Source organism: Ochotona princeps, chromosome 30, assembly GCF_030435755.1.
Source record: "Ochotona princeps isolate mOchPri1 chromosome 30, mOchPri1.hap1, whole genome shotgun sequence".
Classification (NCBI taxonomy): domain Eukaryota; kingdom Metazoa; phylum Chordata; class Mammalia; order Lagomorpha; family Ochotonidae; genus Ochotona; species Ochotona princeps.
Genome location: NC_080861.1, coordinates 11968415 through 11983499, shown reverse-complemented (window position 1 = coordinate 11983499; position 15085 = coordinate 11968415). Strand labels below are relative to the sequence as shown.

General features: G+C 51.0%; 1 protein-coding gene across 4 annotated transcripts in view; it reads right to left on the bottom strand.

Annotated features, from left to right (window-relative positions):
- The window catches only part of RARB (retinoic acid receptor beta), a 350041-nt gene that overhangs the window by 16911 nt on the left and 318045 nt on the right, over positions 1-15085 (bottom strand). For all 4 annotated transcript variants that reach the window (XM_012927894.3, XM_058657246.1, XM_058657247.1 and 1 more), the window contains one exon: positions 440-600. In XM_012927894.3, coding sequence (XP_012783348.1) covers positions 440-600 — 161 coding nt within the window. The remainder of the gene's footprint in view (positions 1-439; positions 601-15085) is intronic.

Genomic DNA, 15085 nt, shown 5'->3' with positions numbered 1-15085 from the left:
CGCCAGTGCCTAGCACAAGATCTGTGCTTGCTGCATGTTCCTTAAACGAATGCATGCATGTATGCAGACTGCAGTGAGGAGGCAGCGTCAGGCTATTGCAAAGGCCGCCACGTGCAGGAAAGAGCCTCAGAGCTGACGGAGCTACTGTGCAGCCTCACCTCGCTGCTGCATGCTCCACGGTCCAGTCTGGGGGAAGTCCCTGCTAGGCTCAGCACAGAGTGTGTGTGGGTGTGTGGGTGTGTGAGTGTGGGGTGTGAGTATGAGTGTGAGTGTGTGGGTATGTGCATAGGTGTGTGGGTGTGTGAGTGTGGGCATGTGTGTGGTAGTGTGGTGTGAGTGTGTGGGTGTGGAGGTCTGTGTGGTGTTTGTGAGTGTGGCTGTGTGTGGTAGTGTGGTGGTATGTGCGGAGGTGTGCAGTCTGGGCAGCAGCGTCTCTTACCGTGGTGTACTTGCCCAGCTGGCAGAGCGAGGGGAAGGTTTCCTGGTGAGCTTTGCGGATCTTCTCTGTGAGCTCATCCAGCTCGGCTGTCATTTCATAGCTTTCTGGGCATTCTTGCTTGGAAGGCTCCTTCTTTTTCTTGTTCCTGTCATTCCTGACAGCTGCAAACAAGACAGCACAGGGTCATTAACAGCCTGGCTGGCTCTGCCTGGTCCAGGAGCCTCCAACCCCCTCTCTGAGCCCCCAACTGGGGATCAGCTGCTGCTCTGAATGGGAACAGCAGCAAAAGGTGCGAAGGGGAGCCCTTGAACTTGTGCACCTTCCAGCCAGGTCTTTGGGAAAGGTGGAGACTTGCCAGCTGGTGGGCAGAGAACTCTCTAGATTCCCTGGATCGTTTGAAAGGACAAGGACCTCTCCAGGGCTGTGACCCCCCAATTGTATCACATGTGCCCCAGAGGTATGCAAGGGAACCCCAACAGCCTGGGGAGTCGGGTTCCCACTAAAGCCCTTGCAGCTCCACCAGCAGTATTTCCTCATAATACGTTTTGGCTTTTTTGCCTTTCTGTCTTCTGAGTTGTCCGACATTTTGGAAGAAGTTCTTGGATAGGTGAAGGGGCTGTATCTTCAGTTCCTTCTAGCTTTTCTGCTTCATGAACATCCTGCATTCATCACACAGCACCTTGCTATTAAACAAACTTGTAAGAATGTATTTCAAAGGTAGCCAGAGATAAACAGATGTATCTGTTAGTCATCTGTTGGTTCCCTTCCTAAGTGCCCAGGACAGCCGAAGGGGGCCAGGCTGACACTGGGAGTCTGCAATTCCACCGGGATTTCCCACGTGGGCACAGGAGCTCGAGTGCTCAGCTGCTGCGTCCCAGGGTGTGCCTCACAGGAAGCTCCAGCTGGGAGCAGCCGCCGGGACTCAGATTCAAGCACTCTGACACTGCATGTAGGTGTCCCAGGCGATGTCAAATACCCAGGCTTCTAAAGCTAGTTAAAATAATAACTGATGCAATATGATACTCTCTGACTGGCAAACCATCATTCATTCATTCATTCCTAATCACTGAAATCCAAGTGTGTGTTGCCTGCTGGATCTCAGCAGGTATGTGTCTTGGAACACGGGGCTGGGCTGCCAGCAGGGTCAAGGGCCCTGAGCTGGGCAAGGCTGGCTTCCTCCCAGAACACAAGCCTCTTGGCTGACTGCAAATCCAAGTGCAGCTCAACGCTTTGGTCCCTGGCTAGGATCTCCTGGGGAAGGGAATTGAAACGCAGGGAAGCAGACAGGTGATGCTGGCGAGTCCTATTCTCTGGGGACCCCAGGGTGCCTGGCTGGGTGCCGCTGGGCTGCGCGTGTCACCACCATGACCTGCCAATCTGCTGTAACACGACCTGGGGCATAATTTGATCTGCCCAGAGAGGGTCCAGGGGCCACTAACCCCAGGGCACAGTAGCAATTTGAGAGCAGTGTGGCTCTCTGGGACCCCAAGCTGAGAACGCCCAGCCCAGCCCCACCTGGGGCTACAGCTGAAGGCAGTGAAAGGGGAGAGCATGTGGGGCGGGTGAGAGGTCATACAGCCTGTCCCTCTGGCTAGGCCGCGGCTGGGGAGGAGGGGGACACAGCCTGAGCCTTTCACACGGCCCTGGAGCTGGGACACAGCGCCTCAGTCCCCTCGAGAGACAGGCAATTCAAACCCATTTTACAGGTAAAGAAACGGAACCATAGAGAGGCTAACGCATGCAGCTGGCCAGCTGTTTCCCTTTGGACTTCATTCCCTGAGCCCCACGGGGGTGGAGATGACCCTGCCTCTCCCAGGGGATGTGAAATGACATTGTTCTTTGGCACAGAACATTCGAGATCACTGGGGAAGGAAGCAGGACACAGCCTTCCGTGTCTTCCTTTCCGGAGCAGACTGGCCCAGCAGGGCTCCGCCCAGCAGGTGCAAGCCCCATGGTGACAGGGCCTTGTGGGTCAAAGCAGAGAGGGCAGAGCTTGAGGTGAGCAAAGGGGACACAGTGAGGGACAGGGGAGCACAGGGTGACAGAGCCGGGGCCCGAGGGCTGTGTGTGTGACCGCTGGGGGCTTCATGGCTGGGACCAAACACTTGCCAGTATCACTGAACTTAAGCTACTATAGAGCATGCCTCTAAGTGACAAGGTGCTTTCCCAACACAGCCGTGAGTACAGGCCAGCAGCTTCCCCAGGACTAACTAGAGGGCTTCCTGGGGGCCCCAGCATGCCCTTGCTGAGGTCTTCCTGCGAGAGAACTCTAAGACACAAACAGCAGCATTGTGGGTGGTGTGGTTGACGCTGCTTGGCACGCCCACAGCCTCTATCAACAAGGCCTCTGTTGGAAGCCCGGTGCTGCTCCCAAGCCCACCTGCCTGCTAACACATATCCTGGGAGGCAGGAGCTGGCGGCTCAGATCCCCGAGACCCTGTCATCCCTCTGCAAGACCCTGGTAGAGTTTTCAGCTTTGACCTGCTCCAGTCCTGGCTGTCGCCAGCCCTTTGGGAGTGAACCAGCAAATGCTAGATCCCTCCGAGCTGCAGCTAAAGAAAGAAAGCAAAGAAGGTACAGTCGTATTCGCCAGGGACCAAGGGAGCTGGCTGCAGTAGCATAAAGATGGAGAGCTTGCGGGTTTGTGATTTCTTTGGGAAAAAGTGAATATGCTACAGATGACTGCACTGTGTACTCTGAAGAGATAAATGTTCATCTAAGGGAGTTAGCTCTCAAAGCAGGAACAACCACGCTGGAGCTTCCACAGCAAGGGAGGCCACTCTTACTCATCATGCACTACCGTAACAGCCCCCCAGGAGCCCAGGTCCCTCAGCAGTAGGAATTGCACATAACGACTCAGCATCCTGGCTCAGTGAGATGCAATGGGGAGCCCAAGGCCCAGGAAGACTGTTTAAGAGTAGCTGAGTGTAGACCTCAATGGGATATGCAGCAAGCAGGCAGAGGGACCACACAGCCACTTATCCCCTAGCCCCACCTTTGAACATCCACAGCACCAGGTGACCTGGGCCCACAGCGCTCTGCCTGTCTCCCTGTCTCTCAGCAAGCTGAAGCCCGGGGAAGATCAGCAGAGCAAACACACAGCTGGAGTACCACCTGGGAGGGAAGGGGCCTGGGAAGCCCTCACCATGGGGCACCTGACCCAGCTGAGACACGGATGAGAGGCAGGGTCATGTGGCAGAAGGCCACAGTGAGCTGCAGGGGACTTGGCTTGGGTGTGTAGTAACAGCACCCTCCCCTTGCCGGGTCACAGGTGCAAAACTAACTCCCACTTTGGTGCTCCAATACTGCCCTTAGCAGCTGACCGGTTGCCAGAGAGCATGTGGAACACCAGGCTGCCAGGGTGGGGGCTAGTGTAAGCTGTTTCCCAGGGAGCCTGTGCACCCCCTGCACAGCACAGCAATGCCCTGGTGGCTGTACCCCACAAGTAAAGCCTCCTATGTGAGTGGATGCTCCAGCAGCTGCTGCTCTCCATAGCAACAAATGCCAGGAACCTCCAAAATCGAGGATGACAAGGTTTACAGGACACTCCCGGAGCAGGGCAGAGGTTACCTGCCTTTTGGGCCACCAGTGCAGGGTATGGGGGTGGTGGTGGCCATGGGTACCACAGGGGGAGCGAGAGAACCTGGAGGCAGTACCAGCTCTGTCCCTGACCACCCGAGTTAACTGCAGAGGCGTGAGTCCTGTCACAGCCTCCCTCTGAAGTTTTCCAGCTCCACACAGGGATGCTGGGTGGGTCCGCCTGGTGTAATGATGCAGGAGCAAGCATGGCAAGCCCCTCTGGAGGTCCTGGCAGGGGAGACTTGCCACAGGAGAGGGTACTATCGGCGAAGCCATCTGGAAGCAGTGCCACGGGAGCGAGTGAGCTCATTCGCTTGCTGCTATACCTGACACGAGGTACCGAGTGCCTCCTACGTGCTGTCGGTGACAGGCTGGCTCCCGCCGCCATGCTCCTTGCTCACTCCCCACGTGGTAATAATAAACCTACAGAACACTGCATCGCCGCTAGGTGTGGATGAGAGATCTTCACAAAACGAATGGACAGAGAATATTCTGCATATATGGGTTCCAGAATTTTCCTGTACCCCAATAATCCTTTTCAAGTTATTTATCTAGGGGTCAGTACTATGGCAGAGTGGGTAAAGATGCCACCTACCATCCCAGCACCCCATATCAGTACTAGTTTAAGTCCTAGCGGCTCCACTTCCAGTCCAGCTCCCTGTGGGAAAGCAGCAGAGGACGGCCCAAGGCCTTGGGCCCCTGCAACGACCTGAGAGACGTGGAAGAAGCTCCTGGCTTCAGGCTGATCGAATCCTGGCCACTGTGACCCTCTTGGGAGTAAATGAGTGGATGGAAGATCTCTCCCTCTCTCTCTAAATCTGCTTTTCAAATAAGTAAATAAATCGTTTGTTTATTTTATTACTTATTTGGAAAGGAGAGACAGAGAGATCACAGTGGGGCTTTGGCCTGGCAGTCCTAGCCACTGCAGTCATTCAGGCAATGAACTAACAGATGGAAGGGTCCCCTGTCTTTCCCTTGCTCTCTGTAACTGTCTTTCAAACAAATGAAAGAAATCTTCAGGAAGCGCGGAGAAGCCCTCTGTACACAGTGAGTCACGCAGACCTCACAGCAACTCTACAGGTTAGGGATCTGCGGCGTGCTCACTGCGCAGATGGGAAAGCAGAGGCCCTGGCAGAATAACTGTGCAAGGCCACATGTCCTGTGCTCGATGTGGTAGGGGGATGGGGGAAACTGAGCCCACCGTGGCCGCTGCGCCTGCCTGTGCACACACAAGTCCAGGGTGCTGAGTGTACAAGAGATGCTCCAGGGAGCTCTGGGCAGGGGTCCATAAGCCGACACTGGGAACGGGAGGCAGAGCTGTGGGGAGTTGTGGGTTGGGGGGCCCTGGCGCTGCTGTGCTATTTGGTGGCCCAGCTTCCTTCACACTCATTGTAATGGGTGGGCACAGGCACCAAGAGACCCTCAGGACCCCAGCAGGGAGCAGGGAGGCAGCATGCTGGGCACGCACTAGCACACCTGCTGAGAGCCTGCTGCACACAGCTCTTTCCAGCTCCCCTCTCCAGGTTGCAAGCAGCCAGCAGCCAGAGGCCATATTCCACCTGTCTCGATGCCTCCAGTGCTGAGAACAGCACCCGCCTACACTGGGAGTCCCCAGATGGCTTTGTGAACCGGACTGATGATGATTAAGTGTGGACTTCTGTCCACTGTCAGGGCCTGTGTGTGTGCCACAGATGGCTTGCCTGAGCGAATGGGGAAAGGGGACATTCCCAGGGTCACCGACGCGATTTACACACATGATTGGATCCAGCCCTATATATATATATATATATATTTTTTTTTTGCAAAGCTCTTCTTGGACGAAAAGGTGCTTCATAAAATATCAAGTGTTCTCCTTGTGAGGGGCTAAGTGCTACAAATCAGATTTGGTGGCATCAAAGTAACATATTTATGATCCACTATCATATTGCAAATGAAATGAATGTCGTAAAAGTGTCACTTATACAAATACCTCTGATGTACAGATCTCGACCTATGAATATGAAAACAGACACCCAAGCACTTTTATTTGAATGTCTAATCATGGAAATAAATGAAGTCATGTTCATTTTAATGTGTGCACTTGTGCATGTATCTGGAATATTGATTATGCACACAATAAAAATGCAACAGAGAAGACATGCGGATTCAGGGAGAGAAACAACATTCAGTAAAAATTCCTTCATGTTCAAAAAGACAATCCATGGCATTTTTGTCCGTAAGATCTTTATATCCAGCTTAGCAAAGGAAGCGTAATGGTCTATTCTTGCTGGAAAATTAAAGTCTGGACTGCTCAGCTCCTTACTAACTGTAAGAATAACGGGTCAGTTGCTGACTCTCTGGGTGTGGTGGAGGCCCTGGTTCTGGCATGCTGACATACGTAAAAGGAAAACACAAAAATATACCTTAACTGTAGTTTAAAATCCATTTTCAAAACTAATCATGCAAATGAACTGCTACAGCTCTGAAGTCAAGTAGCTCCAAGACTCCTGGTTAGAGCCGAATTTTCTTGTAATTTAAGGCTCTGCAGGGGAGGGGGTGGTGCTCCCACATTTAACCCAGCAGGTGCCCTGGGAAGGTTGGCAAGCCTGTGAGTCTTCCCTCGGCATCCCTGTGGAGGTGGGGTCCCCACGTACTCCTTAAACACAGCACCTGGCTAGAGACGGGCACACAGGGAAAGGAGGTTGGGGGGCAGGCTGTGCTTTCGTATTGACCTATGCCTCTCACAGCAGTCTGAGGGCAGGGCATCTGACAGTCCTGCTGCGTGTGCCAAGGTCTTTCAGTCCTTGGGACTTCGTCTTCAGGATGGAGGCTACCCAGAGCTCTGTGCACGGCTGCATGCATACAGGGACTGCACGAGGCAGGTGGTGTGATGCCCTTAGCACCTCCAAGGGTGAAGGGACAATCAGAGTTCCAGTGAGGTGCATACCTGGGGTTCTTCCAGAATACTAGACTCAAGTCTTGGGGGAAGCAGTCTGGACATAGCATTCAGAGAATTTATCAAGGATCTCCCAACCAAGCTTAGCTTTTCAGTTATGCAAAAGTGACTCTAGAAAAATCCCTAAAATATCAGAACATGCAGATGCCAAGTTCATCCGCTGAATTACGCTAGGGCAACTTCCCACCAATGATTCGGCCATTTCTTTTCCTACCAATTCTGAGATCTGAAGAGCTTGTCGCCTCTTAGGTGGATAGCCTCCCACCAAGTCCTCCTGGGTCAGCGTGCCCCGGCAGCCCCACTGTGACCACTTCCTTTCTCCAGCCAGGCCCAGCAGGGTGCCCTCCTTGCAAAGCAGGACAGCAGCTGTTGAGAGCTTATTATTATTATTTAAGATAAGTTCTTTTTTTCATACTCAACTCCAGAGAAGAGGGAAAAGACAGCATTGCAGGAAGGCAGCAGTGGGACTGGTAGTGGAGGAAGAGCACCCTCTCCAGGGCGGGAGGGGCAGCCCAGGCTACTCTCAGCAACACCTTGGCCTGGGGCTGTCTGCAAGAGGTGGGCAGCGCTCAGCTGTCAGGCGGACAGAGCTGCCCAACAGCAGAGACGAAGATGCTGGGTCACCATCTGAGACTGAATGTGAGAAAATGGAAATTGCTATTTTTTCCAAGTTTTTATTTATCCACTATTTAAAAGAGAAAAGCAGGAGAAGGGAGGGGAGGGTAGAGAGGAGGGGAGAAGAGAAGAGAAGAGAGGAGAGGAGAGGAGAGGAGAGGAGAGGAGAGGAGAGGAGAGGAGAGGGGGAGGGGGAAATGGTTAAAGAGCGGAGGGGAAAAGATGGGGGGGAAAAAGGGAGGGGAGGAGGAGGAGAAGGGAGGAGAGGGAAAAGAGGAGAGGGGAGGTGGGGAGGGAAAAGAGCAGAGGGGAGGTGGGGAGGGAAAAGAGCAGAGAGGAGACGGGGAAAGAAGGGATTGGGGGGAGAGGAGAGGGGAGGGGAGGGGAGGGGAGGTACTAGCCAGGGACTACATCAACATGTGAAATGTGAAGGCAGGTTATGGAAGCACAGGGAAACGGAGAGAGAGGGATGGAAGGAAACAAAAGGGGGTAGAAACTGAACTGCAGAAAGAGGAAAGAATTTTCACCCAAGGTAAGACCAGAGCTCCAGGCAGGTGCCACATAGCTTAGGATCAAAGGGAAGATAAAGCACAGGAAAGCTGGCTCAGAGGTTCTGGAACCTAGTGGCTTCAATGGGTGTCAGAACTTTCCATCTGACCTTGGCTTAGGAAAATGACATGATCACATTCGTCATTCGTTCACTCCCCAAACGCCCAGAGGGTTGGACCAGATTGAAGCCTGGAGTCCAGAACTCACTCCAGGGCAGGGACCCAAGCACCTGAGCCATCAACAGGTGCCTCCAGAGGGTGCACTTAACCAGGAGGAGAGAGCAGAAGCAAAGGCCCTCTGACACAGGGATTCAGGTACACCAGGTGGTGTTTTAGCAGGCTACGCTACAACGACTGCCTTGGGATGCAACTTGTTCAGTTCTTGCCTGACACGGTTGATGAATATCCGCCTGAATTATCCACGTGTCAGAGAGGCAGACAGGTGGCCTGCCAGGTTTCCACACTTGCAAAGATCCTATTCAGGATATTAATGTAGAGAAGTTCCTGCATATTGTCGAATACGTTTTAGAAACCCGAATCATTCAAGAAATAGTCCATATATGGGTATGTGGACACTCACAATGTTAAGTGGAAAACTCTCACTTCATAGTATGTATGTCAGCCTGTTAACTGCTTTTTATTGGGTTGGGGTCCTTAAAGCAATGGGGCTTCTAAGGGTTGGCGGAACTCGTCATTAGGGGTAAACCCCGTGCAGGCCAGCTTTGGCCCTGCATTCTGTTTACTTCACCAGCCCACCTCTTCATCTTGTCTGTTCATGTGTCTGTCCACCCACGGCTCTTTCTTTTCCTCCTTCTGTTTCTTTTTCACTTCCATTGCTACTGAGAACACACACGGTAACTGTTACTGTGACCCATGTCCAACAGAGAATTCACTTCAAGAGAGTTCCATTCCAGCAAAAAGACCAAGCTCTCTGAAGACTCATAAGCACGCATCAGCTGGGAGGCCGATGAGGATGCTCCTTTACTGATCTGAGCCAAGGGAATAGAAGATAAAGGAGAAACTTGGGAGATGGCATGTAGACCCACAACTGAGGGGCTGACGTTGTTGCGTGTAGGGCCAGGGAAAAACATCACAAGAAAAAGGAATGCCGAGGGTCCCAGGGACAGTGTGCTGGCTCTTGTTCTGAGCGCAGCATAGTCTCTTTCCCACAGGGCTGTTTCTAAAAGAAACAGGGCAGGGAGGAGTCAGGGAAACGTGGAAGACAAGTGCACGAGCCGACAGAGTGGCTGCATGCTGGAAGGTAGCTTTGCCGTGGGGATCTTGCTGGGCAGCTGAAGAGGCAAGACGAACAGCGTGGACAACAGCGATGTGAGAAAACATCTCCAGGAACAACTGCGTCCTGTCTGAAGGGCATGAAGCAGAAAGCAGCGCCTAGCAAGTGAAGGAAAGGAGAGCAGGTGGGCTGGAAGAGATACAGGGAAATAGCAGAAGGAAGCTGCTGGAGTTGGTAACAGGCTGAATACACGGATGAAGACCCAGAGGAGGGCTAACAACACAGCCACACCCCCAAGGGCTGCGCATGGTCCCACAGCACAGATGAAAAGGATTACTGATGGTGGGGCACAGAAAACGAGGTTTTGACAGGAAAACGGTGAGGTTGGGATGAGGGGAGGAGGAGTGTAGTTGCAAAAGCTGACAGAGAGGGCGCTGTGGGTCTGTCAAGAGAAATCGCTGTCAGATTATCCGGAGTGAATTTTAGAGTCAGAGAGGGATGGATGGATTGAGGAGGAAGAGAGCGAGAGAGAGAGAGAGCGAGAGCGAGAGAAAAGAGAGAGAGAAAGGAAGAAGAGGAGGAAGGGAGATGATTAGGAACTGATCCTTGGGAGTTTCCTATGGTTTGGATAAAGGAAAAAGATAGCATGATGAAAGCACATTAATAGGAACTGGGGGAAAAAATCAACTGACAGAAAACAGTGGAAAAAATCAACTGTCCCAGCAGCTGTCTGGCCAAATGTCCAATGGAGCCGCCAACTGGAAGGAATGAGGCAGGAGCAAAAGTCACTGATTTTGGCAATAGACAAAGTGGTCACTAGAGAGAGAGAGAGAGAGAGAGAGAGAGAGAGAGAGAGAGAGAGAGAGATTGATAGCAGAACAGAAAGGGTGGAAGCCAGACTTGGGGGCAGGGAAGCTTAAGAGAAGCCCAAAGTCCTTCAAAAGTGTCAACCTTGGACGTAAACTTGAGTCCATGCAGTTGAACACACAGTTTTCTGGAATCAAATCTACAAGAGAGGTCAGTATATACCACTCCTGGTTAGAAACACGGAAAGGCTGCAGGAATCTTCCAGAGAATGTGAAATAGCTCCTGTGCAAGAAGCTCGCTGAAGGCCAACAGGCAGTGCCGAGATCTTGGAAGTTGCCTTCACTTGGGAGCTGTCTAGGCAGGAAGCACATGGAAGCTTTAGCTAAGCCAAGGAGGCAACAGAGGACAGCTCTCCAGGTGGACGGCAGAGCAGGCTCGTAACGCAACCGGGCAGCTTTGGAGGTGTGGGGTAGGGCTTACAGCTCACCATTCCTTGACCTTGGGAACCGTACCTGGGATTCACAGGGTTTAAGTTCATTGGGGGATGACGTTAGGAGTAGGATCACAATGGCTTTAGGAAGCATTTTTCTGCTCACTTGAATTACGGAGGTCACTGAGGTATGACTAGAAATGTCAAGCAAACAAACTGGCCCATCTAGGTGCCAGTTTGTGTCCTGGTCGCTCCACTTCCAATCTAGTTCCCTACTAATGGCCCAGAAAAAGCAGCCATGGAGGTGCCCGTCAAGCACCCTGGAGCCCCAGAAGAAGCTCCACCACAGCCGTCTCGGGAGTGGACCAGTGAAGACTTTTGCCTCTCTGTCCTTCTCTTGAACTCTGACTTTCAAAATAAAACCTTACATTTTAAAAGTAAAAAAGAAATTCCAGACAGGAGAATAACGCTGTGTGTACCAGGGAGGGACTGTGGGGAAGGGTCAGGGAGAGGGAGGTGGGGTGCCACAGAAGTCAGGACGGTGAAGGACGACGACTAAGTCTGCAGATAATGATGCCAAGGGAACAGCGCAGGGGCAGGGTGTCCGGAATCCCAGGTGCCCGAGCACCAGCACTGCAGCTGCCCAGCGTGTGGCAAGTGGACTGGGGAAGAGTGGCCTTGGCAAGTGGCAGCAAATTCCTTAGCTGCTCTGGATTTTACCTCTTACAGCTCTCAATTTTTAAAGAATTAACTTACTAGGAAGCAGACTCAGCAATTTGGAACTTGCCATTGAAGCTGATCCTAGGTTATGGGCTGATGCAGACACTGGGTATAATACAGCAGAATACCTAAGCATGGGGGGGGGGAGGGAACGAGGGAGGGAGGGAGAGAAAAATAGACACACACACACTAGAAATGCAATGCTATATACAAGCAAGGTACAGAGGAGAGAAACTTTTTAAGTGGATTCCACAGACTGCCAAATAGCCACTCTGTCATTGCGTTTTTTAGGTTTATTTATTTTTATTGGAAAGTCAGATATACAGAGAGAAGGAGAGGCAGAGAGGAAGATCTTCTATCTGCTGATTCACTCCCCAAGCGGCCGCAACATCCGGAGCTGAGCTGATCTGAAGTCAGCAGCAAGGAGCTTCCTCCAGTTCTCCCATGTGGCTGCAGGGTCCCAAAGCTTTGGGCCGTCCTCGACTGCTTTCCCAGGCCACAAGCAGGGAGCTGGATGGGAAGTGGAGCAGCTGCGACATGAACCCACCCCATATGGGTGAGGACTTCAACCACTAAGCTACTGCGCCAGGTCCTCTATCATTGTTAAGAACAAGCAATTTACAGGACAGATGAATATGAGGAATTGTACAAAGGATGGTTATGGGAAAATAGCGACTATTCTTTGAAATGCAAAGATGTGTGGCATTCCTTCCCTCTCTGAAAATTGAAGCACGGTATTCCGCTATCACAGATAATTTCTCAAATCAGGGAGGCACTGTGCACCCAGATTTCTCAGTTCAGTACAGATTGGCAGCAACAGATGGCATCTCTGCTACTGCCCCTCCCAGCCCTGTCTGTGCGGTTCTAAGCACCTCGCATATATTATCTCATTTAAATCCACAGCAACCCTGGGTGTTGGGTACCATTACTCTCCAAGAGGCATGTGAGGACACTACAGCAGGGGGACCTAACAAGGAACAACAGCCAGTCAATTACAGGGTTACAATTTGACTCAATTTCTATCTAATTCTTAAGCTGTCCATTGCTCCTAAAATAATTCCTCAAGCTTTCTGCTTTTACTTTTTTTTCTCCCCAAAGTTTAGAGGTCCCAACAAGAATGTAATGAGGACTATGGCTAAGGAATTTTTCTACTTGGCCTTGGTTACCCTGAATGCCATTGAGGGGTCACTCTCAGGTCACATGTGTTACTAAAAGAAAATGTTAAGAAAATGAAAGAGCAGAAGGAAGCCTCCGGCCCAGGTCCGTCTCAGTGGATGGAGTGACCGCCGCAACCGCAGCCAGCTCAGCCTGGCCCTAGTGAATCCATCAGTTTCTCAACATAAATAGCTCTTCCCAAACTGGCCTTTCTGTCAAGGCTTGTTGAATCTTATTTAGCTCACACACACAAAAAAATCCTCTTTCTGGCCTACGGAACTTTAATTCTTAGGTATTTATTTCTCCAGAGAGTCATTTGGAAAAGAAATAAAGCCATCTTCACCATTCTCTGCATAGCTCCCAGCCACATTACTTGGATGCCTGACACAAAGAGAGAATCCCAGTTTTCTATTCCTGGGAATGCTTTGGCCAAGGGGTCAACACAGACACACACACACACACACACACACACACACACACACGAAGTCCAAGAAATCACACGCAAAGCGTTTTTGCCAGAGCTCCACAATCCATTTCCCCTTGCCCTTCCTTCGCCCTTCCTCTAACACCCACACCCAGAACATGCTTTTCCTCCCTTTTAATCAGAAAGACATTTGCCAAGAACTTCCAAGGTCCAGACAGTCTTCAGGACTCCAGGGACCAAGCAAGGACAGTACCAAGCATGGAAAGTAGCAAGAGGACAGTCCAGCACCCTGTCCCATGAGCGCCTATGTCTCTCGGATCCATGCTTTGGGGCTGGAGGCTTCAAAGTGACAGCATCAGAGAGATGGCAGACACCCCTGCCACACCTAAGAAACAACTGGACCACATACAAGGACGACCTGGGCTATAAGAAGTCGACCTTATTATTTTTAGAGCATTTATTTGTTTGAAAGGTAGCGTCCGAGAGGGACAGAGTGTTCCCACCTGCTGGATTACTTCCCAAAAGGCCCCGACAGCCAGGGCTAGACCAGATGGAAGCCAGCAGCCTGGATCTCTATTCCAGTCTCCATGTGGGTGGCAGGAAGACAAGGACTTGGCTAACCTCCTGTTGCCTTCCCAGACACATCAGCAGGAAGCTGGATCGGGGCAGGGAGCAGCCAGAACTTGAACCAGGCACACTGATATGGGATGCTTAGCTTGCTGTGCTACAATAACTTTGCCCTTTATTATTGTCTTTTTTTAATTTTGTAAAAAATAAAAAGATGAAAAAGAAATACACGGGGCACTCCTCTGGCACAGTGGCCAAGAGGCTGGCTGTGTTGGCAGCATCTTGCGTCAGAGTGCCTGGGTTTCAGTGCTCTGGCTCCCCATTCTGGTTTTTTGTTAACGTAGACCCTGAGAGATAAGGAGTGAAGGCCCAAGTGCTTGGGTCCCTGCCACCCACAAGGGTGATCCAGGATGGATTCCTGCTACTGGCTTCTACACAGCCCAGTCTTGGCTACTTAAAACATGTGGGGAGTCAATCAGAAGATAGGAACTCTGTTGGAGTCTCTCTCTCTCTCACTGGATAGAGAGAGATACATGGTTCATAAGACACAGAGAGAAGGTTTTAGGCTGAGCAGAGTGCAGGAGCACAGCTCTTGGGAATATCAAGAAAGGCAGGAAGGTTGTGCTATCAGGCCATCTCAGTCCTCCCAAGGTCCAGTAACAAAGCCTGGCTCTAAACCTGCCATGCTGTAGTGACGACTCAAGCAATACACACATGTTACGTTCAGTAAGCATGCACTCCAGTCCCACGGAGGCCTGACAACGTGCCACTTTAGAGGTGGAAGCAACACCTTGGAGGACTTTGGAGGTGTTTGATGGTGGTAGAGGGGTAAGTCTTCTACTTAAAATTCTTCCTTCCCAGTCATTCAAGAATTTCCCAAAGCTATTGCTGTTCTGGAAAGGGAGCCTTACAAACAGGGTGTGATGGATGCAGGGGAGAACAGCAAGAAAGGAAAGATTCGGGAGCTCCTCTGATGGCAGTGACTAGCTGCTTGGCTGTCACCCCCACTTGTACCCTCCTCCAAGAAGGTCCCACGGAGTGACAAATCAGTGGCGGCCCGGACAGCCAGAAAATTCTGTAGACAGCTGTATTATTTACTAAATTTTCTCCTGAAAACTATTGCAGAAGATGACAGAAGGAAATCTTGAAGGTTGAATCATTCACATGCATTGTAGCATGGTCACCAAGCTGACCAATAGCGAATAGTGTGTACCTGTTCCTTCGTAAGGTTTCTATTCTTCATTGCTATGTAATTAACTCCTCCAATCCTGAAATCTTTTATGTAAACATATCTATTATGGAAAAGTCCAAACGCATCTCAAGTCCAAACCATAACAGAATGTAGCCTGGCTCACTCCACACCCAACTTTAGTGGTCCGCTCACAGCCAGTCTTGGCTTCACGGCACTTCCACTACTTCCTCTGATAATTTGGAAGGACACCCTCAACATTACATGTTTCCATCCACAAGTTTCTCACAATTCTTTCTTTCATAGCTTTGAACACGCCCTTTCTTCATTTTAGAGGGATGAGGCATAATCTTGTTCATGAAAATTTTACATTAAGGGTAATGGTTTAAGAGTGAGAACTGATCTGAAAACTAGAGGCGGGAAAATACACTGAAAAAGATGGT